This window comes from Dipodomys spectabilis, unplaced genomic scaffold (genome assembly GCF_019054845.1).
Source record: "Dipodomys spectabilis isolate Male_0828 unplaced genomic scaffold, ASM1905484v1 ptg000188l, whole genome shotgun sequence".
NCBI lineage: Eukaryota > Metazoa > Chordata > Mammalia > Rodentia > Heteromyidae > Dipodomys > Dipodomys spectabilis.
Window position 1 is genome coordinate 5,435,988 of NW_024870865.1, and position 24,184 is coordinate 5,460,171.

The following is a 24,184-nucleotide window of genomic DNA, read 5'->3' on the forward strand; positions in this document are numbered from 1 at the left end:
GTTTGCACTTTATTTTAATCTCCCCTTTCCCTGTGCCTCTTTCTGCTTACTGGGTGAGGGGATGGACAGGTAGAGTATAAGTAAAGGGCAGCAGTGTCAAGCCCATGGCTGTTCCGCTTCATGGGACACGATGTTGGTTTTGGCCTGCCCAAGGGCTTTCAAGGGCTGAGAAGGTGGCTCAGTGGTAGAGCACTTGCCTTGCATGCCTGAGGCCCTGGGTTCGATTCCTCAGCACCACATAAGCAAAAAGAAAAAAAGCCAGAAGTGGCGCTGTGGCTCAAGTGGTAGAGCGCTAGCCTTGAGCTGAAGAGCGGAGGGACAGCACCCAGGCCCAGAGTTCAGGCCCCACGACCGGACCCCCCCCCCCCCCCCCCAAAAAAAAAAAAAATTCTAAAATCCAAGGGCTTTCAAAATAAAGACTGTCTGCACGAAGCTCAGGCTCCACCGTGGGTTGGGTCTGCACAGTCATCTTCCTCTAAAAGCCTGCCCCGTCCTCTCTGGGTTTTTCTATTTGTGTCGTCTGTGTTCTGACATTTGCCTGTAGTCTGGTCTCAGAAGCCTGTGTCCTGTTTCTCATGTAAGGTGTTTGAGCTCTGGCAAAGTGGAGAAGTTAGCCACTGTTATGCCAGGCACTAATGTGCTGGTGGTCTTGCTTTCCCCTGGCCTGCTCACACTTGGGACTCTGGGGTTTTTCTTTTTTTCTTCTTAGTGTCTCATCTTGTGTATGTTTCAGTGGTGGCGGAGAAGAAAACTTGGTTAGAAATGTGACTGTTGTCACCCTTCTTATTTCCAGCCTTACCCTCTTCGAGGCCTGGTTGGTTTAATGCAACGCCTCACCTGGTATTTCTGAGACCAGACCCAGTTTTCTCTATAAAAGGGGAGATAGACTAGTACCTTTGTGCAGACTAGTGAGATTAAGTTCTGTAACTTTGACTAGCATCCAGCTAGATACAACCAATGGCCGTTTTTTTTTTTTTTTTTTTTTTTGTCGGTCTTGGAGCTTGAACTCTGGGCCTGGGCGCTGTCCCTCAGCTCTTCAGCACAAGGTGAGCACTCTACCACTTGAGCTACAGCGCCACTTCCAGTTTTCTGAGTGTTTATTGAAGATAAGAGTTTCACGCACTTTCCTGCCGGGCTGGCTTTGAACCGCAATCCTGATATCTCAGCCTCCCGAGTAGCTAGGATTACAGGCGTGAGCCACCGGCGCCTGACTTAATCCTCTTTTAAATCAACTGTTTTGGAGAAGCTTTTTCAACAAGTGGTTTGCAGTCTCAAAGCAAAAATACACTCTTCCTTTTTTTTCCTTCTTTTATCTTCACCCAATATCTACGCATAGATCTAGGTGAGTAAAAGAACTAGGGCCTGGCATGGTGGGACAGTCCCATAATCGCAGCACTCTGGGAGGTGTAGTTTGATTACTTTCAGGTTGGCCTAGGCTACAAAGTAAAACCTTGTCTCAACACTTCCAGCAGTCCCCGCCCCTCCCTTCCTATTATAACACCCGCAGGAAGTAGTTCCACGTGCTCTGGCACTGTTTCCCACAGCAGCGCTGCAAAACAGGCAGATATCCCCATCTCAAACATCTGGAAGCCAAGGATCAGGCTTCTGCTGCATCTTTGATCAGATCTGCTCCAGCCTGCGGCTTTGGTTTGAGACCCATGCTTGCTGTAAGTTGGTAACCAAGTGAAGGTTTTATCTGAGGCCTCCTGACTCCCAGTAGAGTGTTCTGTTGATGCATCTTGCTCTTGACACCTTCTATGACACCTAGGAGGCCCCACCTCTCCTGAGGTTGATGGAGAAGAGTTTGAAGCATGTTCTTGAAGAAGGAAACCTATGGGCTGGGTATGTGGCTTAGTGGTAGAGTGTTTGCCTAGCATGCATAAAGCCCGATTCCTCAGTACCATATAAACAGAAAATGCTGGAAGTGGTACTGTGGGTCAAGTGGTAGAATGCTAGCTTGAGTAAAAGAAATGTGGGGACAGTGCTCAGGCCCTGAGTTCGAGCCCCAGGACTGGCAAAAAAAATTAGGAAACCTGTGACTTCATGTAGTTACTAGCTGTGGCCACATGAGGGTGCTGCACCCTAAAGCAAACACTTGGCCAGTAGCCCTAGCCCTTCAAGTTGGAAGGTCCAAGGTTGGGCTGGCTTTCCTGGTACCTGAGACTCCTGACTCGCACAGAGAGCGAAGTCTGGCTTTGCCCTGAAAAAGCTTCAACCCTCGAGTTCTCTGGTGTGTAGTGCTGCTGTTGTGGAGTCTTGGCCTACAACAAGGCCTTGTCCAAGAGGGAAGTATGAGTCTGGGTCACAATGCACTGTAGTAACCTTCAACTAGAAGGAACTGAGTGCTGCTAGCACCCCACCCCCAGATTAATGTGCAACACACACCGGTCACTTTAGAAGCTGAGTCTCCGGACACCTGCAGCGCCCTGACTTTAGCAATCGAGATACCACCTCAAGCCGGGCGCAAATTCTAGCCACTCAGGAGGCTGAGAGCTGAGGATCATGGTTCAAAGCAACTCATCTCCAATAAACCACTCAAAAAAGCCAGAACTGGTGCTGTGGCTCAAATGGTAGAGCGAGCCTTGAGTACAAAGAGGCTCAGGCAAAAAAAAAAAATAGGAAGATACCCCAGCTACCCCCTACTTCCTTAGGGGACTGAAGCTCCACAAAGAACAGTGACTTAGGGGCTTGCCTGGCGCCCGGGGCCCCTGAAGCCATCTCTGATCAGCTTGCTGAGGAAAACCTCACCCAAGGCTAGGCTGAAGGTGCCAGACCCCAGAACTTGGCCACAGGCCTCCTCTGATGTCGATTGTGTCTTGGGGTGAGTAGAGGGGGCTGATGGATAGAATTAGCCACTAGCACAGAGCAGTTGGGGTGCAGTTACATGTTCAGTATCTGCCTGCCAACCTTCCATGTTAACTCAATGCCACAACTGCCCAGCCCGGCGCCTCGGAGCAGAGATGGTGATCCTAACAGTCCTCCAAGCCCCAACTCAAGTCAGGGTATACACCTCAGTGGCGACTAGGCCCATGTGTGGGTAGTGTACTGGGCATTCTGAGTCCTGTGTGTGACCTTGGATGAGCAGGTAGACGATCTGTGGCCATCAGAAGTAAAAAAAAAAAAAAAAACCTGTCAAGAATTTCCGGCCTGTAATCCTAGCAACTCAAGGAGCTGAGATCTGAGGATGGAGGTTCAAAGTCAGCCTGGGCTGGAAAGTTGGTGAGACTCTTGTCTCCAAATAACCAGCAAAAAGCCAGAAGTGAAGCTGTGGATCGAGAGGTAGAGCACCAGTCTGGGAGAAAAAAAAAAAAGAATTGTGCCAGGGCAGAAGTGAGACTCCTGCTTTCTAGTCTCAGTCCGTCCTGTCTCTCTCTGGGCTTCACTTTCCTTACCTGTAAAATGGGCAGATGGGACTTACAGGCAGCAGGACGAGGCTGGGCATGCTCTGCCCGCTCTCATGGCTGACGAGCTTCCAGAAGTCTCCGCCTTCACTCACAGGCTGGGTGCGCCAGCCTCCCCAGGCCTGCCCGCCACAGCGCACGCCACCACCATCATGAAGCCTTCCTAGATTCCTTCCTCTCTTCCCGCCCTGGCCTCTGACTCTGTTGACCTTGACCCCATGTCTGGCTGTGGGGCAGGTGACCATTTGGAGGAGAAAAACAAATCGCTGTAAAACGAAATCAGGCTGTCTGCAGTCCCCGGCCTTGTTACCAGGTGTGCATGTGTGATCCCTTGGGATCAGGGGCAGATTAGGTGCCAAGGTACCCACTGTCTCACCCTACCCTAGCTGGAGGTCCCTCTCCCCTCAGGGAGACCGCTCCCCCCCGCGCCCCCCCGCCCCCTCCCCCCTGCTCCTCTAGCCTGAGCAGAACCTGAGCCTGCCCCACCAGGCATTGCTCAGAACCCGGCTTGCTCCTCTCTCCCCCTTGGGCCCTGAACGCTGCTGGCTCCTCTGTCTGTCTGTCTTCAGCTAACAGCCCCAGGAGATGCCTAGCCCCTGGCGCTAACCCCATGCCAATGGCCGTGCCCCCCCCAAGGGTGTCCTCCAGGCCCCTGCTTTGGCCAGCTCTGGGATTGAGATCCTCCCTCCAGGTCAGCTTCCTGGGTGGTCTGTGCCCCACCCCGGGCCCTCCCACCAGCCCACAGCTCCCATACACGGGGTTGCACAAGCTCCACCGGAGCCCGAGGCTCCAGCTCACCCCCAAACTGACTTCAGAGGGCTCTTGGTGTCTCCCCATCTGGAGTAGTCTTGCCAGGACCTGCTTTTACTCCTGGGTTTGGGGGCTCCCTGTCCCTCCCCATCCAGGGCTGCTGGTACCCCCCTCCCCCGATTTTCTCAGAAGCAAATGAGTTGGGGGTAGGAGGTGGGGGCCCTGATGCCGCTGTGGGGGGAGAGGCTGGGGTGGGGGTGGGGTGGAGATGGCCACAAGGGATAGGAATGTGTTTCCCATTCCAGGACCTGGCAGGCCTTGAGTGTGTTAGGATCATGAATCCCCCCCCCCCCCCCCCCAGGCCTCTGGGCTTCGCCACACTGCTTCATTGCAATTGGGGCTCACTTATTTGCTGGCTATGAGACAAGTGGCAAGGGACTCAATTTCTCTTGAGTCCCAAATTCCACCCCTACTGAAGAACAGGGAGGAGCTCCCATTGGGCTCAGCCTCCCAGCCCTTCCTTGCTGGGTCTTCTGTGCCCGCCCCCTCCGCTGCTTTCTTAGGTCCAGGAGGCCCAGGCCTGCCAGGGTGAGGTTGGGGTGGAGAGATGGCCACTGGGCATGCTGGTGGGAACTGGAAGGGTGCCAGGCAGTTTCTGAGATTGTCCTTGGGCTGGTGTGTGACTGTCATTCATCAAACACTTCCCAGCACACCTCTAGTGCTGGAGATACTGTTGAGAGTCGGGTCAGAGACTGGCTTAGGTTGGTTTGGCTTTACTTGGGGAGAAGGGCCTTGGTTTCTCATCTGGAAAATGGGGATGGGGCTACGGGAATGTGGTGTATAGACCCGGGTGGGGCCCAGGACCAACTCCGAGCTCTAGCTACTGTTCTCTATGGATACTGAAGTGCTCCCACACTGAAAGCAAGGAGTGCAGGATGGGTGTGATCAGGGTGATAGGCCAGGACAGGTCAGTTCTGCTCACTCTGAGCGAGTTGGGAGGGCTTCTCGGAGAAAGGTGATTTTGTGGTACAACGGGGAGGTGAGAGTTGTGTCAGGAGAGGTGCCAACAGGTATCTAGGTAGTTGGGAGTTGCCCCTGGGGGGGGAGACCCTGGGTGTACTAGCGTGTGACTTGAGTGTAGATAGGTAGGCCCAGGGAGGGTGACTGGGTGAACTTACAACGTGACCTTCAGGGAACGACCCCCCCCCCCCAGGCCCAGGGAGGATGGGCTGTCTGAGGGGCTGCACAGTGCCATAGACAACCAGCAGGGGGCGCTCCTAGCCTGACCAATGATTTCCATAGAACTTGCCAGGATGGTGACCCTACCAGAAGGGCAGAGCTATGATGACCACACACACACACACACACACACACACACACACCCCGAAGCCTTGCTCACTCCCCAAGGCAAGGCGCTCCCTCTCTCCCTGCCATCTGTAGCCAGCTCCACTTGTTCCAAAACCCTTGGTGCCCCCGGTGGATGTGTGGCTCCTTGGGCCGCCTGCTTGAACCTCACTGGCCCCTTTGGGGTCTGTTAGCTGGAGACAGACAGACAGCCCTTTGGGGGCTCCCCAGAGCCAGTGTATCCCCGGGTCTGCTCAGGTTCTGGTGCCCACACCTGGGATCCTTCCTTTATAACTATCTTCCCAACCACTGCTGTCCACCCCTCATGCCCAATGCAAGGTCTAGAGAAGCACCCCCAGAGCCCAGCCTGCGCTGCACACAGTAGGCCCCCAACTTACACTCGCATGATCATGATCATTGTATCATGCTCAGGAAACAGGCCCAGCGACACAGTTACACATCCCGTGTAACACAGCCGATCACTGGGATTTGAACCCTGGTACAGCGGGTATAACCCAACAAAGAGCTCCAGCTCCCAGCTCTGCTACCTCTGCTAAGGCCAGCTCCCCATCTGTGCAACCCACCAACCTCTCCCCCCACCTCCTCCTCTTTCCTCCTCCTCCCCCCCACCTTAACAGAGCTGTAGCTTACCTTGAACTAAAGTCCTTTGGACACCCCCCCCCCTCCAAGATTCTGCAAGAAAAGCCAGGCATCGCCTGATACCCCAAGACTGTCTCTGCTCCCCAGGTTCGGTTCCTCCCAGCCTTCCCCTCTGGACCCCCTTTGGGTCTGCTCCACGCACCTTTCCCTGGTCTAAGTGTTCATTTCCAATCCCTATTTCCTTTTGGCGTCTCTGGTGGGGAGCTGGGACCCAGGGTCGGGAGGGGGGGGGGGGCATCTGAATCACCAGCACCAGCCAGCACCAGCCAGCACCAGCCAGTCACCTTTCCTCACCCAGCCTCAGTCTCCCCAGCAAAAGAGGCACGGGCAGCACCACCTTCGTGGAGGTCTTGGAGGGTGACTGGAACGCCAGGCGCGGAGGGCGGCGGAGGGCCTCACCGGCTCACACCTCGGGGTGCGGGGGTGCTCTGGGGGCTGGGGAGCAGCCTGGGGCCGGCGCCCTGGGTGGCCAGGCCTGGGCTAGGGGCGAGGGCAGCAGGCTCTGCCTTCACCCTCCAAGCCAGGCAGAGCGGAGGAGGAGGAGATGCGGCGCAGAGACCGCAGGGCCGGGACCGGGTCTGTGCACACCGCCCGGCCGGCCATGGTGGCTCCACGGTACCCAGAATCCGGCTCTCAGATCGGAGGCTCAGGGAGGGCTGGGAGGAGGCGGGCCGGCCCAGCGTGTCCAGCGCCCACGCGCCCACAGGCGGGCCTAGAGGTTCTCCAAGGCACAGAGCGCAGGCTGGCTGGGTGCGGGTGGGGCGGGGCGGTGGGGGCCGCAGGGGCGGAGCGGCGCCCCTTTAGGGGTACCGATGATGGTACAGGGGCCAGGCGGGGTCGTGCCGCGGGGTCGCTGCGCAGGCCCCAGCGGGGGTCACCGGGGTCTCGGAGCCCCCGGGAGACGCGCGGGGTCGTGGGGTTGCGGGGTCTCCCGGACCTGGGAAAGTTTGGGGTTCACCAGACTGGACGCAGGGCCAGAGGATCGCGGGGTTCCGGGGCGGGGCTCACGCCCTGGGAATCGCGGGGTTAGTTCTCGGGGTCCTTGGGATGGGGGTCTCCGGGGAATTTTGTGGCCCCCGGGTCGGGACGCGGGGTCATGGAGTCTGGGGTCCCCGGGGCAGGGTCAGGTAATGGTTTGGGGTCCCTGGGCGGGGTCTCCGGGGAAGATCTTGGGGTCCCCGGGGCGGGGTCATGGGGTCTGGGGTCCCTGGGGTAGGATCAGGTGGTTTGGGGTCCCCGGGCGGGTTTCGGGGAAGATCTTGGGGTCACCGGGCGGGGTCTCAGGGGTTCTCTGGTCCCTGGGGCGGGGTCAGGTGCTTTGGGGTCCCCAGGGCGGGGTCTGGGGGTTTCTCAGGGTCCCTGGGGTATTGTCAGCTGTTTTGGGGTCCCCGGGGCAGGATATCCGGGGAGGGGTTCTCGGGGTCCCCGGGGCAGAGTCAGGGGTTTGGGGGGGTCCCTGGGGCGGGGTCTCCCGGGGTCCCCGGGGCGGGGTCGGAGGTTTGGGGGGGGTCCCTGGGGCGGGGTGCCGGGGTTGGGGGTCCCCGGGGCGGGGGTTTGGGGGGTCCCCGGGGCGGGGGCGGGGTCAGGGGGTTGGGGGGCCCCCGGGGCGGGGCGCGGGGCCGGGGGGGTTGGGGGTCCCCGGGGCGGGGGCGGGGGCGGGGTCAGGGGGTTTGGGGGGTCCCCGGGGCGGGGGCGGGGTCAGGGGGTTTGGGGGGGTCCCCGGGGCAGGGGCGGGGTCAGGGGGCTTGGGGGGGGTCCCCGGGGCGGGGGCGGGGTCAGGGGGTTTGGGGGGGGGTCCCCGGGGCGGGGGCGGGGGTTGGGGGTCCTCGGGGCGGGGTCGGGGGGTTGGGGGGTCCCCGTGGCGGGGGCGGGGCCGGGGGGTTGGGGGGCCCCGGGGCGGGGGCGGGGTCAGGGGGTTTGGGGGGGTCCCCGGGGCGGGGGCGGGGTCAGGGGGTTGGGGGGTCCCCGGGGCGGGGGCGGGGCCGGGGGGTTGGGGGGCCCCGGGGCGGGGGCGGGGCCGGGGGTCGCTCTCCGCCCGCCCCGCCCTCCTCCCCCGCCCGCGCGGGGGGCGGCCCGGCGGCGGCGGCGGCGGCGGCGGCGGCGTCGCACGCTTCCTGCGGGCGCGGCCGCTGTGGGCGCGGAGCCGCGAGCGCGGCGCGAGCGAGGCGGAGCCGGCGGCCGAGCGGACCCCGAGCCACAGCGTCGAGCGCCGCCGCCGCCGCCGCCGCGCAGCCCCGCCGCGCCGGAACAAAGGCCCCGCCGCCGCCCGCGCCGCCGCCATGAAGCCGGGGCCGCCGCGCCGCGCCGGGGCCGCCCACGGGGCCGCCGCGGGGACCGGGGCCGCCGCCGCCGCCGCCTCCGGGGCCCGCGGGCTGCTCCTGCCGCCGCTGCTGCTGCTGCTGCTCGCGGGGCGCGCCGCTGGGGTGAGTGCCTCCCCGGCCCCCGGCCCCCGCCGCGGGCCCCGCGCCGCCCTCCGCGGCCGCCCGGGCGGTTGGGGTGGGGGTCGGGTCCCCTCGCCGTCCCCGCGGCGCCGGAAGGGCCTGGCGGGCGCGGGGTCGCGTGCGGGCCGGGCTGGGTGTGTCCGGGCCTCGTGGGTGTGCGCACTCCGCGGCCGGCTCCCGCGCCGGGTGGGGGGCGCGCGTGGGCTGATCGCCGGCTCCCCCCCTACAGCGGCCGGCAGGGCGGCGAGGGGGTGATCGTGAAGGTGACCCGCGGGGTGGGGGGGCGGTGACCCCGCACGCCCACGGGGGACCTGGGTGCGGGACCTGCGGGGCGGGAGCGCGGGGAGGCCGCGGCCCCGCGTGGCTGGGCCGCCCCGCCCCCACCGTGCCCTGGCCGTGGGGGGGCCCCTGGGTGGGCGTGTGCGCGCGTGTGCCGGGCTGTGGACGCTGTGCGTGTGCGCGCGCGTGTCCGTGCGGGCGTGCCACGCGCGCGTGGCTGGGCCCGGGGCCCCCGAGGGGTGCGCGGGCAGAGGCCGAGCGGGCGCACGGCCGTGGGGCTGAGCCGGGTCGTCCCTGTGGGGGACCCCGGTCCCCCGCGAGCTCACCCCCCCCCACACTGCACACGTCCGGATTCTGTGCTGGCGGCGGTGGGCTGGAGATTTCTGGGTCACACCCCCTTGCTTCACCCCAGGAACAATGCTGTCCTCTCTTGCCAGGCTGAAAAGACCCCACCCTTTTGGGGGACCCCATTGCCAGCCCAGCGGCCATTCTGTAGTGGGGACAGGTGTGTGTGGGGAGGGTGGGGGGCTCCTCTGTGGCTTCCCGGACCCCCAGGCTCCTCCGGCTGTGGGAAGTTGGGGGCAGACCCGCGGAGGGTGCCTGGTGTGTCCAGGTTTTACAAGTGGGGCGAGGAGGAGCCCCCCCTCCCCCGGGTGTGGGGTCACCTCGTCCATGGCCGTTTTAAGAGGCCCTTCCAAAAAAAAAGACAAACCGAAGGCTTGGAACGGCAGTCCTGGCTTCACAGCCATGCGTGCTGTGGTTTGGGGGAACAAGTCATCCTAGCTGTCTGAGCCCTGGGGTCCCCTTAGTGAAATGGGGGTGCTGACACCCTCCCCAGAGGAATGGGACCGAAGCACTCGGGAATGGAGCGCAGAGGATGGGGGACAAAATGTTTTAGCCCCTGGAGGTCCGTTCCACCCAAGAGCAAGGCCAGAGTCTGAGGCCTCCGGAGGTGTGGGGGGACCCGGGGCCTCCACGGGCAGTGAGCACCCTGCATCAGGTGGGCCGGGGTGGGGCGCAGGGTACGGTCCGGAGGAGGTGGCTTGCTGCCCCAGGGGCCAGGCTGCTGGGGGAGGGCATTGCCTGCCTCTCACCTGGGAGTTAGAGGGTTAAGAGGTGGAGCCTGGTTGCCTGGATGCTGCCAAGAGAGGGTGGCACCCGAGACTAGAGGCTGGCGGGGGCTCCGAGGACATCCTGGGATGGGCCTTGGCTGGCTTCGAGCGAGCGGAGGGACGAGATGACCCCTGGTCCGCCCTGTTAGCCTTCAGGGCGTGTGGGATGGATGGCTGGGGGCGGGGGCGGGGGGAGGAGGCCACGTGTCTCCTCGGGCTGTGGGTGGTGAGTGTGGGGAATCCCAGCATCTGTCCTGAGGGACCAGGGGACCAGGGCCCCCCACAGCGTCTTCAGAGGACACGTCCTCCCGGACACGTTCGCATGGGACACGTTCTTCCCCAAGTCCAGGTCTGGAAGGCCAGTGCTGTGTGTGCTGCTTAGTGTGACTTGAAGCCTCCCCATGGCAGGAGTTTTCTAGTTGGTGGCTGTGTGGCTAACGAAGGTCACTTCGCCTCTCGGAGCCTTAGTTGCTTCCTCTGAGAAATGGGGGTGTGGGAGTGGAGGGAAAGCTTGGAGCGCCCCGCGAATGTGCAGTGTGTGGCTGTGATGGGGAGTGGAAGGTGGCTGTGTGTGGGGAGGTCCTTCAGCACCCCTTCTGTTCCTCTCTGCATCCAGCGCCCCGCCCCCTGCAGGCTGTTCTGATTGGCTGGGGGTGGGGTTGCCTGGTAGGGCTGTCCTCAGGGTAACCGTGGAAGGTGGGGGACCCGGGACTATTGCAGGCCAGGTTGTGAGTTGACCCTCAGTAGGGTGGTTGCCCCTGGGCTGCAGACACCCACTGTGGGACCTGGGGTCCCCTGGGTGAGTGGCGTGGGAGGGTGTCCTGGAGGAGGCAGCTTCTGCCCTGCCCCTCTGCCCTCTGGGGACAGATCCTTGTCAGGGGACAGCTGTGGGGTGGTGGCTGCTTGGGAGGCGCCCAGCTGGGATTAGAAGCTGGGGCCCGCTGCTCTCTGGGGCGGGGTGTGTTTCTTCTTGGTCCCTGTGTCGGGGTTGGTTGCAGGTGAGCTCAGCTGGATTGGGTACCGTGTCCCCAGGGTGGCCCAGGGTGGGGCTGCTCTGGGAAAAGCTGGGCCAGCAGTGAGCAGGGTCACGCACCTCCCTGGGAGGAGGTGGAGAAGGCTCTTCCAAGCAGGGCGGGCAGCCAGTGTCCCTCCTACCCCCAAAGTTGTTGGGGGAGAGGGCTGGGCCATTTTCCTGAGGCTACAGTAGGGTACCTGAAGGCTGGAGCCCACTGGGCCATCTGGGGACAGGAGGCTGGGAGTCTCCATTCTCGGCTGGCAGGGCCGGGCAGGGCTTGGAACAGCTCCACACCTCTCAGGGCTAAAAAACTGGGCTGCCAGCAGCCCTGCCCGCCCAGAGCACCTCAGCACGTGCTTTGTTATCTGGTCCTGAGGACACTCATAATAAGATGACGCAGGAGTGATCCATGATCAGAACCCCCATTTTACAAATGAGGAAACTGAGGCACAGAGAAGTTAAGTGACACGCTTCCAGGCACAACCAGAGTAGCTGGATTGAGGCAAGACCTGGCCACAGCCCCAACTCCACACCCTCTTGCTGTGTAATCTGAGGCAATTTATTTCATTTCTCTGGGGCTTCCCTCCTCGGAACATGATCCTCCTATTAACTACTGTCTGTGTGTTCATTGTAATTTTGTTTTCACTGCTGAGATTTGAACTCAAGACTTTGCACTTGTTAGTCAGATGCTCAACCATTTGATTCATGTCTCCAGTTTTGTTTTTTTTTTTTCCGTTATTTTTTGGATAGTGTCTTGCAAGTTTTGTCAGGGGGCCATTCTTCTGCCTGTCCCTTCTGAATAGCTGGGATTACAGTCGTGAACTATCATGCCTGCTTTCTTTTGTTGAGTTGGTGACTGGGTAACTTTTTTGGCCAGACTGTCCTCAAATTTGCATTCTGTCAGTCTCTGTTTCGGAGTAGCTGGGATGATAGGAGCTAGCAAGCCAGTTCCATTATTACTATTATTATTGTTGTTGTTGTAACTATTATTTCTATTAGAGACAGAGCTTACTATGTAGCCTAGGCTAGCCTCAAATTCAAAATCCTCCTGCCAGGGCTGGGAAGGTGGCTCAGTGGTAGAGTGCTTGCCTTGCATGCCTGAGGCCCTGGGTTTGATTCCTCAGCACCACATAAGCAAAAAAAATAGCACAAAATCCTCCTGCCCTAGCCTCCTGAGCATTGGGATTACACGCATTTGGTACCATACCCACTGAGGAGATACTGTTGTCTTTTTAGCTGGCAGGGTGTCTCTTCTCTAATTCTGGCAATGTCTTTATGTTAAGTGGCAAGTTGAAAACGGGGAGAAGGAGCTACTTGCAGCTCTCATTCTACAACTCAGACTGTGGCATATATAAAAGGGTGACTCTGAGGACTCTGGGGGCCGAGGTGGGAGAGAGCTTTGTGAACTGTGCAGGTTGTGTGTGAGGGGCTCACGTCAGCACCGCGTGGTCAGGTAGCACCGAGAGGAAGCGTTCAGAGTCTTTGGACAAGGAAGCTCCCTCCCCAGGGCGCCCTTCCCCCCCACCCATGTGCGCCCCCGCCCCAGCGTTGGGGGCCCACTCTGCACAGTGCCCAGTGCGCAGGTAGGGCTGCCCTGGCCTCCTCTGACCCTTAGAAAGCTGGGTGGAGCCTGGGTTCCGGATGCTGGCCCTGCAGCCTTGAAGATTTTCTCTGGCCTGACAGAGTGGGTGGAGAGAGACAGCATGCAGGGACCCCTAACAGTCCCGAGTGGCAATGCTCACACAACGCACTGGACCCCAGGGTCCATGCTGCACCTGGACAGATAGAAGGTTCAGATGGTGCCTGATGTGCAAAGACAGAAGGAAGCTGGACTCTCTAGCTGCCTTCCCCCTGCCCCCCCCCCCCCCCGCCGTGCAGCTGGGGGCCGTGAGGCTGGCAGGGTCCCGTTGTGCGTCAGGCGAGGGCTGTGGGCTGAGAGGCGCCAGGGCTGCACAGGGCAGGCCTGTGGGCTGAGCACCAGGGTGCTGCCACCGTGTCTGGCAGGGACCGAGTTGCTGCGGCTCTGGGCTGCAGCCCAGCTTTCCTGGAGCCCTGTGATTTTGTGTCTGGAAGGGGCAGGGTGGCCAGGGTTACGGGCTGCCCAGGCCCAGCCCCTTGCTCCTCCAAGCCTCCTGAACCCCATGCCAGCCAGAGCCGAGTCTAGGCTGGGCCTGGACCCTTGTGGACTTCCTCGGGCATAGCATTCCTCCACATTCCGGGAGCACCGGGCCTGTCGGCAGACAGCTCACTGGTCTTGGCTCTCAGCCGCCCAAGATTCCAGGCCAGGGAGCCTTCACTTCCGGCCCCCCTCTGTCCAGACCAGGCCCAGGCAGAGGGGTGGCCGCTCCCCTCCCCCACCAACTAGGCCCAGTCTCAGTGCCAAACAGGAAGCTGTGATTACAGGGGAGTCTGAGCGGCCCAGGCCACTCCTACCTGGCTGCTGAGGGAGGAGGGCAGAGACTGCCCATGCTGGCCTTGTGTACTACCCTCCATGACCCCAGCCTGCCTGCGAGGCTTTGCCTTCCACCCACCCTCCCTGCCCCCCTGCCGTCCTTGGTGCTGATGTCTGGGGCCTCCAAGCTTAAGGGTACAACTTTAGGAACAGGGAAGAACCTTGAGCCCACTAGTCTAGGGTGAAAATCCTGGATCTTCCAGTTTCTTGCTGTGTGACTTTGGCAAATTCACTTAACCTAGCTGAGCTTCAGTCTCTTCTTTTTTAATTAAAAAAAAAAAATGTGCCAGTCCTGGAGCTTGCATTCAGGGCCGGGGCACTGTCCCTACGCTTTTGTGCTCAAGGCTAGCATTCTACCACTTGAGCCACAGCTCCATTTCCAGCTTTTTGGTAGCTAATTGGAGTTAAGAGTCTTATGGACTTTCCTGCCCAGGTTGGCCTTTGAACCATGATCCTCAAACCTCAGCCTCCTGAGTAGCTAGGATTGCAGATGTGAGCCACTGGCACCTAGTTTGGTCTTTTCTTTAAAATGGGGTCTCTGGGTTGTTAGGGGGTGAATACTATGGGCTAATAAAGTAAAACTGAAAAAGTTAAATAAACAGTGGAGGTCCTTCTGCCAGAGCGTGTTTCTTCCTTTTACCGGAACTGGTTATTATTTATTTATTTAGTCAGTCCTGGGGCTTGAACTCAGGGCCTGGGCACTGTCCCTGAGCTTCTCTACTACTTGAGCCACAGCGCTTCTTCTGGCTTTGTCTGTGTGTGTGGCACTGAGGACTTGAACCTGGGGCTTCGTGCATGCTAGGCGAGCACTCTACCACCAAGCCACACTCCCAGTTCCCTGAACTGGCTTTTGATCTTTGCCTGCACTCTTGTTCTTGCCCGGGAGCCACTCTTTGGGGTCAGGGGTAAGATTACCCATAGGAACCACTTGGGCATGGTCGTGGGTGGTTCTCAGCACAACCGAGGCCGAGGACCGTCTTGACAGAAAGCACTGAGCTGGGACTCCAGATTCAGGCCAGATCAGAGGCCTGCAGGGCTCACTTTGCGGGCATTGGGTTCTCTTCCGTGGTGGGCAGCCTCGGTCCAGCCTGGGGGCAGAGGGTGAGAGGCACCAACACTGGAGCCCGTGTTGCAGTCCTGGGTCTCCAGACAGACCTGATTGTACGCAGCTTGAGCCCAAGACCTGGCTGTACCAGCTGCTTCCCTCAGTGCTCCTGGCCAGGAGCACCTGGGCTGTGTTTCACCTGCCGCTCACCCAGGCCTGGCTGCAGTGAGCTGGTGATCTGACCTTAGGTAGGCCCTCGATGGTGGGAGGATTTGGGGAGCTGCTTAGCACCCCGGCTAGGGCTGGTTCTGTGCCCTCGGTGTCTCAGTGAACCTCAGACCCCTCTCCCAGGTTGGCAGCCTTCCCCCATCTAGCAGGTCAGAGAGGTCTTGCCGCCACCTCAGATCACACAGCCGGTATGGGGGGTGGGGGAGGACAGGGGAGGCAGAGTCACATGTTTGGTTGCTCCCTCCCCCAACTTCTCTAAAATCCTGTCCCCCTTTTCTGTTGCTGGTCCTGTCATGACATCTGTAGGGCCTCAGTTTTCTGCAGGGGGAGGGGGTTGGGGGTGTTGGGTTCTGATGAAGGTACCATCCTTGTGTTGGGATGGGCTGTGGGCTTCCAGCGCTTCCAGTGCTGCTTCTCCCTGGGTTCAATCTCGGCCCGCACCACCCTATGTCTTCCAGCTCCCTCACACTACCAAGCAGGCCCCCACCCACTGCTCCCCACCCTGCCTGCCAGCCCAGACTTAATGAGAGTCATTTAGAATCAATTGCCAGCAGGAGCTGGGAAATCTAATTGCAGCAAACGCACTGCCAATTCCACTGCTGGTATGTTAGGCTGTTGGAGGGCCTTGGGAGGTGGGCGTCCCTGCCCAGCAGGATCCTAGGAGCAGAGGGGAGGCCCTCTGCGGAGGGGGGGGGTCCCCTGGGGCCCGTGCACCTGCCCCTCTCCTGTGCCAGAGGGGGTGCGAGGTCCTTGCCCACCCCTCAGGTCACTGGGCCTCCCGGGCTGGACTGTGCCAGGGTGTGTGCAGCGGAGTCCCACCTGCTTCCTGCGCTCACCATGCGCTCCCCGTGTTGGGGACAGTAAGGAACAGGTGGCTGTGAAGACAGCAGTGATGCAGCCAGTGCTTGCTGAGGCCCAGGCAGGCCCTGTCCCCTCCCCCTCCCCGCCACGGCGCTCCATCGCTGGGTGCTGTCGCTCCAGGGCACGCGCTCAGGGCCTGGGCCAAGCAGTGGGCCCAGCTCTGCTGGGGTGTCAAGGTCTGGCGTAGCTCAGGGTGGCCGCACCTGTGGTAGCTGGGCCCTGTGCTGGGGATGGTGGGAGCTGGGCTGTGCCAGGTGTCCTGCCAGGCTGGGAGGTGCCTTTGTGGTGTGTGAGGTTCTGGGCCTCGTGGAGAAGGAGGAGGAGCTGCTCCCCCCCCCCCCCCCGCCCCCCAACCTCTGAATCAGGGGCAGACTGCAGCCCTGCCACTGGCAGCGAGGAAGGCGGGCAGATGGTTCTCAACCCACAGCCAGTCTCCGTTTCTAGCTGGGGTCGTGATGGCGGTTCTTGACGCGTTAGGCTGTGCCCTGGCTTACGAAGTGCGCCCTCGCCGTAACCAGTCAGCCACGACTTAAAAGCTTAGTTTGTTTGGTTTTGTTTTTGTGTTGTCAGTCATGGGGCTGGAACTCTGGGCCTGGGCGCTGTCCCTGTGCTCTTCAGCTCAAGGCGAGTGCTCTCCCACTTCTGGTTTTCTGGTGGTTAATTGGAGATAAGAGTCTCACGGTCAGATCTCAGCCTCCTGAGTAGCTAGGATGACCAGTGTGAGCCACCGGCGCCTGGCTGCTTAGTTTTCACAATGAACTTTTGCGATGATTGTCATCTCACAGGTGACTCCCCCTAGCCTCTCCACATTGGATGGAGAAGAGCTTGGTGACCTCTCCAGTCACACTAGGGGCATGATCGGTTAGGTCTAGGCCAGTTGAGGGCTGGGCAGGAGTCCAGGACCGGGTCCCAGTCTTTACTGTGGTGCTGACCTGCCATTTCCCCCCACCCCACCCACCCCTGCATTGACTTATCTGCTGTGTGCCTGTCCTGTGTGGATGCTGCCACCTGACCTCAGGAAGCTTCCAGGTGGGTAAAGCCGGGAATGGGGAAACTGAGGAGTTGGCTTTCACTCTGGGACTCAGCAAGGGGCAGCGGGCACTCAGAGGTGGGAAGCTCATGGTGTATTGAGGAGCTAGAGGGTGCAGGAGTGCGGGAGGGAGCACTGTGTCTGTAGGGGTACTGTTTCCCATGAGTATATTGTTTCATCCACTGGGGCCTGGCCTCTTGGGGCCTGGCCCTGTGCTTTAACCACACATGGAAGACCCCAGTGGACAGGGATGACCCTGCTGGCTCTAGGGTTTAAGTGGGGGGGGGGTGCGCTCTTGTCTTGCAGGCAGAGGGTGTGCTGATGTGTGCAATGGGGTCAGATGCCTTGAAGAGCATTTGCCTCATGTGAAAGCTCAGTTCAACCTTGCTAGGTGTTGCTCACACCTATGAGCTCCTGTGGAGGCTGAGATCTGAGGATTGTGGTTCAAAGCCTGGCTGGGTATGAGACTCTTATCTCCAATTAATAACCAAAAAGCAGGAAGTAGAACAGTGGCTCAAGTGATAGAACCTTGAGCGTAAACGTCTGGAACAGCACCCAGGCCCTGAGTTCAAGCCCCAGGACTGGCACAAAAACAAAACCTATTAAAAAAAAACAACCCTCAGTTCATACTTTGCAACCCCTCAATTCATCCGATACCAATACCTTGGTTTTACCCAAAGTGGAGAAAGAGGCCCAGAGAAGTGAACAACTCATCCGGGCTCACAGAGCAAGTGGCCCAGTTGGGATTTGAGCCCCAAATGCGTGGCCTGGTCCTGTCTTGTGCAGAAGCTGCCTCTGCTGCTTGGAGCAGGCCAGGAATGGATGGGGGCCCTGACCTCCACATGGGGGCAGCTCTCTGTCCAGGCTGGGCCTATGCTGAGGCGGGGTAGCCCAGGCTGGGGACAGGTGAACTGGAAATGACAGCAGCTCATGGAGCTTTGGAAATCCTCTTGTCCAAGTTGCTTATTGTCCCCAAGGAGAAACTGAGGTCAGTGCGTTGGTTTCACGTCTCGAGTCCGTACATTGGAGGAAGTTGAAGCCCCGAGCAGCAAACTGCTGCCTGAAGTACTAGCAGGTTACACGCCACAGCTCCCGAGCCCTGGCCAGGGCTCCGTTCGCCATACGGTATTTGGTCTCTTCTGCTTCTGCTTTGCCCAGCATTCAGGCCCAGTTTCACTTCTTCTTCCAGGAAGCCTTCCCTGACCGCCCCACCCATACCCTCATGCCCAGTCCGTGCCCCTCCGTGTGTCCAGTGTAGCTCCTGGACCTCATCCCTTTGCCCAGGGGGGCTGGTTCTGCTGCCTGCCACCAAGGCCTGGTGGGCACAGGACAGGCCATCCTCCCTCCCTCCTGCCCACCAGTGGGCTTGATTCCTCCGCAGACTGTTCTTTCTCCAGAAACCTCTTCCCCTCCCAAGCCCAGCCCGGGTGTCCCTTCCCAGCTCCCAAGCCCCCTGGACTCCCCCTCCTCCTCCTCCTTCTGTCCTTCCTCTCCCTCCCGCACCTCTTCCAGTTCTGATTCTTTGCCAAGCCCTAATTCTGTTCCACGGCACACAGGCTCTGCCCCCCCCCCCCCAGGGGTTGTGTCCCCTCCCCCACCCTCCCTCACAGCTGCGATCCTGCATTACATCATCTCCCGTCAACCCGCAGGTACCTAGCCCCCTCCCCCCCCCCCACTGCTACGTTGTTTCTCTCTGTTCACACTCCTCAGTCTGCTTTATTCCTAGCTCTCCCTGCACTCACACCTTGTTCCCTCTCCCCACCCCCACGTGACCCTCCAAGCTTGGAGAAGAGGGGAGTGGAGTGCAGCTAGAGGGGTGCGCCTGTCTGGCCTCAGGTAACTGAAGGGGAGGGTGGAGAGGAGAAGGGGGCCCGGGACCCCTCTGGACCCCATCTTGCCCTCTCCTTCCTCCTCCCCCCTCCTCTTCCAGCTTTGGTTGCAGTTTTCCCTCCTCCCTCGCTCCCTCCCTCCTCGCCTTCCCGTCTCCCTCCTCCTGCTCTGATGCCTGGAGACCCTCCAGCCCTCTCTGGTTGGTTGGAGCCTCCCATCTCCTCTTCTGTGACTCAGTGGGACGGGACCTGAGGACTCCCCTAGACTCAGGTCTAGGTCCAGAGGGCACGACTCCCATAGCAGAGCCCACCCTGGCCTGTGAGACTGAGCCCTGAGTCAGGGTGGCAGTGGGGACCAACAGCTCTCAGATGACGGTCCCGCCCTGGCTTGTCCTCTGGAAGCTAAGCCCCGTTTTCAGGAGAGGTGGGGTACAGGGGCGTTTGGGCCCATCCGGAGGGGTCGGGCTTGGGTGGAGGAGCTGGGCTGTCCCACAGGTGGCTCCGGGCGTGTTTCTGTCCAGACTTGGGTCTGGTCGTGTTTTGCACACACACGTGTGTGGGTGTTGCCCCGTGCCTGGGCGGAGGCACAGGGCTGGGGGGCTGTCTTACACCGAGGGGTGTCTTACACCTTTTCCCTTTCCCACCTGCAGCTCCTTGGGGATGGAGGATGGTGGGAGAGGCCGGGAGGCATATGTAGAAGTGTGCACAGCGAGACACAGAAACAGGGACACCCCTACGCCCCTCTCCGTGTGTTCACGTGGCCAGGTCTAGCCCCGCATGGGCGTCTAAGCCCCCCCCCCCAGGTGTGTGCTCACGGGTGGATGTGGGTTGGCCTGGAGACACCCCAACGTGCTTGAGCACACACAGACACAGAGCCAGGGCTCCGAGCTGCCTGGGCCGTGTCTGCCCCTAATCCCAGGTCTTAATCCCAGGGCCCGGGGAGCCTGGGCTCAGGGCAGCTGGTCATCTGGCCTCCTTGGGTGATTAAGACCAGGGTGGAGGGGCGGGGCTCTGTCCCCTCCTCTTCCACTCCTGTGTAGGGTGGGCTCTGTGTGATGTCCTCAACCCCAGGGGCAGATGGGAGGAGGGGAGTGAGGGAGAGAGGCCAGGACGGGCAGGTCCCCCCTGAACCGGCCACCTCATCCACACTCTTTACCAGGAGCCTTCTTTCTAAACCCTGGGGCCTCCTCCCCTCTCTATTTCTCCACCCCGCCTCCCCCTCCCTGCCCAGCACTGGGGCTGGGACTCAGGGCCTGGGAGCGGGCACTGTTCCTTCACATGGCTCTGCCCCTTGAGCCATGCCTCCACTTCCAGCTTTCTGGTGATCTATTGGAGCTAAGAGTTTCATGGACTTTCCTGCTCAGGCTGGCTTCAAACCTTGATCCTCAAATCTTAACCTTCTAGCGTAATGAGCTTGAGCCTGGCGCCGGGCACACTTCCGATGAAGTAGAAAGATGAGGTCTAACCGAGAGAGGTCAGCTTTGAGGCCTGAGCCGGGATGCGTGAACACCAGGGACAGCGCTGAGCACTAGGACGCAGAGGCTGCTGTGAGGAGGGGGCCCGAGTTCCTGGGGCATTTGGAGGCACGGGGGGGGGGGGGACCCTGGTGGCTGTGCCCATCATGGCAGTGTGCCAGCGTTTCCCAGCGGAGTCAGGGTGGCTCAGCATAGGGGGAGGCTGGGGGAGCTTGCTCTGCTGGGGGGTGCTGCAGGTGTGGCACGTGGTGGGGTCTCCCAGGGGAGGGGCGCGCAGGCCGTGTGTCCCCACAGAGCTCGGGCCTCTACTGGTCAGTCCCTGGCCTTGGGCAGGCGTGGGGCTCAGGGGCCAGGAAGTGTGTCGGGGTGGGGAAGGGGGCGTGGTGGACACAGGGGTGCAGGCCCTCCCCTGTGTCCTGAGCTTGGGGAGCAGCACAGTCCTAGACACATATCTTGCCCAGTGATGTCTGGCTCTGTGTCCATCCATCCCAGGTCCCCTGGCACACACGGCCTTCTACAGAGAAGGTTCCTAGGTGAGGCCTTGGACATGTGCTCTCTCTCTCTCTCTCTCCTCTCTCCTCTCTCTCTCTCTCTCATCTGGGCTGTCCTCACCCCGGCTCTGTTCTCTGAGGGAGAGGATATAGCTGGTGTGCTTGGGGTCAGGTGGCAGAAGCCGAGAGCCCTGGCCATGGCGGTGAGGAGGAGGGAGGGTTCTGGTGGAAGGGGATGTGTGGGCAGGAGACTGGGGTCCCCCTCAGCTCTGTGGGAGAACCTGTGCTGTGGGCTGGGGCTGGGGGCTGGTAGGACATGGGGATACCCTTGAGCCCTACAGGACTGGTGGCGTATCATGAGAGGATGTGGGGCACTGGGGTTCCTCTGGTTCCATGCACCACCCCCTCACTGGGAGCCAGAGGTAGGGGATGGGGGTGGTCCTGAGTCATTCCTAGCCCCCCCTCCCCCAGGTCCTCTGTGCCCCGTGCCCTGCAGCCTGAGCCTCTGTGAGGTCACCTGACTCCTTCATAACCAGTCGGAGGCAGAGGACTGGGGGTGCGGTCACACCTCGGGTTCAGCTGTGGGGGTGTGGGGCTGCCGAGCACCAGACCAGAGCACCTGGTGGCTGGGGTGTGCGCTCAGCCCTTGGGACAGACGGGGCCCGGCCTTTGCGAGTGCAGGATGGAAACCTGCCCGGGGCTCGGCAGCTGCCAGCTGGCCGGGTTGGAGCCCGGTGCCTGTGGCCCACATCGAGGTGGGCCGCGGTGCGGGGTGGGCCTGGCACTGGTGCCCCATACACCCACAGCCAGCTGGGTGCAGGCGGGCCTGGATCTGACCACTAGGGTCCACACATGTTTCTGCTCTTCCTTGGCAGGGACATGTCCCCCTTCCCACCCCTCAGGGCAGCCCATGGGGGCCTCGGGACCCCTGAAACAGCAGCCAGGCCCTGTCCAGTGGCTCCATTTGGTTGCAGCCATCAGACAGAATAGGGACAGCCCAGGCACACGGCACACCTCACACGCAGCCTTTGCCAGGCACAGAGAGGCAGCGACCCGCCGAGGGCTGCCGGTCCACAGGTAAGGGCTGGGCAGGGGAGATGCCCAAATTGGGGAGGAGGGACAGAATGAGACAGGGAACTCCGCTTCTCAGGAGGATCTGAGTTCAAGTCCAGGCCCTGCTGTGCGGCTTCAGGAAAGAGCCCCTTTCTCTGAGCCTCAGTTTGACATTTCTTTTTTGTTTTGTTATGGGACTTGAACTCTGGGCCTGGGCGCTGTCCCTGAGCTCTTCAGCTCTACCACTTTGAGCCACCGCACCACTTCCGATTTTCTGGTGGTTCACTGGAGATGAGTCTCATGGACTTTCTTGCCCAGGCTGGCTTTGAACCGAGATCCTCAGATCTCAGCCTCCTGAGTAGCTCGGATGACAGGCGTGAGCCAGGTGCCCCTGGCTGCTACCTTCTTTAAACAACATCAGGTTTGCCATTTACAGCACCCTGCCTGCCCACCCCCTTTGGTTTGTCTTCCCACTATTTCAGTCGCCCGCACTCAGCCACAGCTTGAAAACATGCAAATGGAAAATTTCACAAATAAACATCTCATCTGTTAAATTTTTTTTTATTATTTTTTTGTCACCCCTTCCCTCGCTCTCTCCCCGTTTTCTCCTCCCATGCCACCCACAAGTTGTATAGTTCAACCCAGTGTCTAGTGCGGACCACGGCTGCATTTGTTCACTTTGTCCCTCCATTTCTGGGCCTCCCCCACCCTCCCAAAGACAGATCAACCAACCAACGACAGAAACAAAAGAAAAAAAACAGCCATAAAGAAAAAGACGTTTCATTTCCTGGTGTTTATTTCCATGCGTCGGCATTGAGCCTGTGTGCGCCTCTCCTCTGTGTTCTCTGCTTATCAGGCTTTTCTTTGCCAGTCCTAGGCTTGAACTCAGGGCCGGGGCACAGTCCCCATGCATCTCAGGCCCCATGCTTCTTTTTGCTCAAGGCTACCACCCTACCACTTTAGCCACAGCGCCACTTTGGGCTTTTTCTGTGTATGTGGTGCTGAGGAATGGAACCCAGGGCTTCATGCATGCGAGGCAAGCACTCTACCACTGAGCCACCTTCCCAGCCCAGCTCATCAGTTTGAAATTGCACCCTTGTATATGGGGTGGGCACATCCCCCACTCTGTTACCTGCCCATGATCACTTACAGTGTCATGGTGCTATTGTCCAGGTGATGCGGTTTTACTGAGCGGTTTCCCCAAAGCATGAGAACAAGGACGCACAGTGGCACCTGTGTAAAGCACGAAGCATGGATGAACTCCCTGTCCACGTGGCCACACTGCGAGGGGGCTTGGATTAGGTTCTCTGTGGCCCCATGCCTCCCAGTGTGTCTGCAGGGTTATGCTAGCACCCCCAATTTCAGAAGACTTTTATCACTCTGAAAAGAAACCCTAGTGCCTATAAGCTTAGCTTCTCCTGAGGCAAGTCCCAGTATTGGCACATACACGTGCACATGCATGCACACACGCGCGCACACACACACACACACACACACACACACACACACACACACATCTCCCTAGACTTGTCTGTATACCCTGTTTCTCCCTGACCACCAGTCATCTGCTTTCTGTCCTGTGATTTGCCAAATCCCAGACATTTCATTTGATGAAGCCATTCGGTATGGAGTTTATTATTGTAACTGATTCTTTGTTCTTTTGGCAGGAAGGGGTTAAACCCAGGACTGTATTCTTTCTCTGCAGACCCTCTGACATATGAGCCACCCTCTCCCTCCCTGGGTGTTTTAGGTTATTTTCCAGATAGAGTCTTGGCTTGTGCTCTTTACCTGGGTCACAGACCACAATCTTCCTACCTGTGCTTTCTTTTTCTTTTTCTTTTTTGTCGGTCATGGGGCTTGAACTCTGGACCTAGGTGCTGTCCCTCAACTCTTCAGCTCAAAGTGAGCATTCTACCACTTGAGCCACTTCCGGTTTTCTGGTGGTTGATTGGAAGTAAGAGTCTCATGGAAATAAGAGTCTTTCCTGCGCAGGCTGGCTTTGAACCTCGGTCCTCAGATCTCAGCCTCCTGAGTAGCTAGGATGATAGGCTGAGCCACTGGCACCTGGCTCTTTTTCTTTTGGAATGTGGACAGATGTTCTTGTTTTTCTGAAAGAGGCACACGTGGTGTCATATGGAAGCTCTGTTTAACGTTTAGGGGAGCTGCTGGCTGGGTTTTCTGAAGTGGCTTCACATCCCACCGGTGGTTGGGTCCTGCCAGTCTGGTGTTGCTCATCCTTTTGACCAAGTCTCCAATGCTTCTTGCCTCTGCTCATCCCTCAGGTGGGTGTGGGGCACCGTCATGGGGCGAGGCAGGGGACTGCTGCAAAACGGGGGAGGGATTAGTCTCTGGAGGGTGGTGGAGAAGGCACCGCAGCATGATCCCGTGGAACGTGCTGCCAGGCACTCGGTAGGTGCCCAGGGACAGGAGGTAAAGGGTTTGTGGGGAGATGCTGGGGTGGTGGGAATCACACCCTGTCCCGCCCCCGGCCAGGGAAAAGAGGAAGAACTCTGCCTGCCAGCCCTGGGCTGTGGTCAGAGCCACTGCTTCGTTCTTGTGCCTCTCTGGACTGGGTTGCTGTCCCATTTTCCAATGAGGAAACTGAGTCTCTGGGCAGGCAGCTGGCCTTGGGTTGCCAAGCTGAGAGATGGTCAGGTTCTGGACCGATATCTTTGTTTGGATCATTTCGTTTCATCCTTCAGAAGTGCTGTCATTATG

General features: G+C 59.8%; 1 protein-coding gene across 1 annotated transcript in view; it reads left to right on the forward strand.

Annotated features, from left to right (window-relative positions):
* The first annotated feature begins 8,434 nt into the window (after positions 1-8,434).
* Positions 8,435-24,184, forward strand: part of Sdc3 (syndecan 3) — a 39,130-nt gene continuing 23,380 nt past the window's right edge. The window contains exon 1 of the mRNA XM_042695664.1: positions 8,435-8,578. Within this exon, the coding sequence (XP_042551598.1) occupies positions 8,435-8,578 (144 nt within the window). The remainder of the gene's footprint in view (positions 8,579-24,184) is intronic.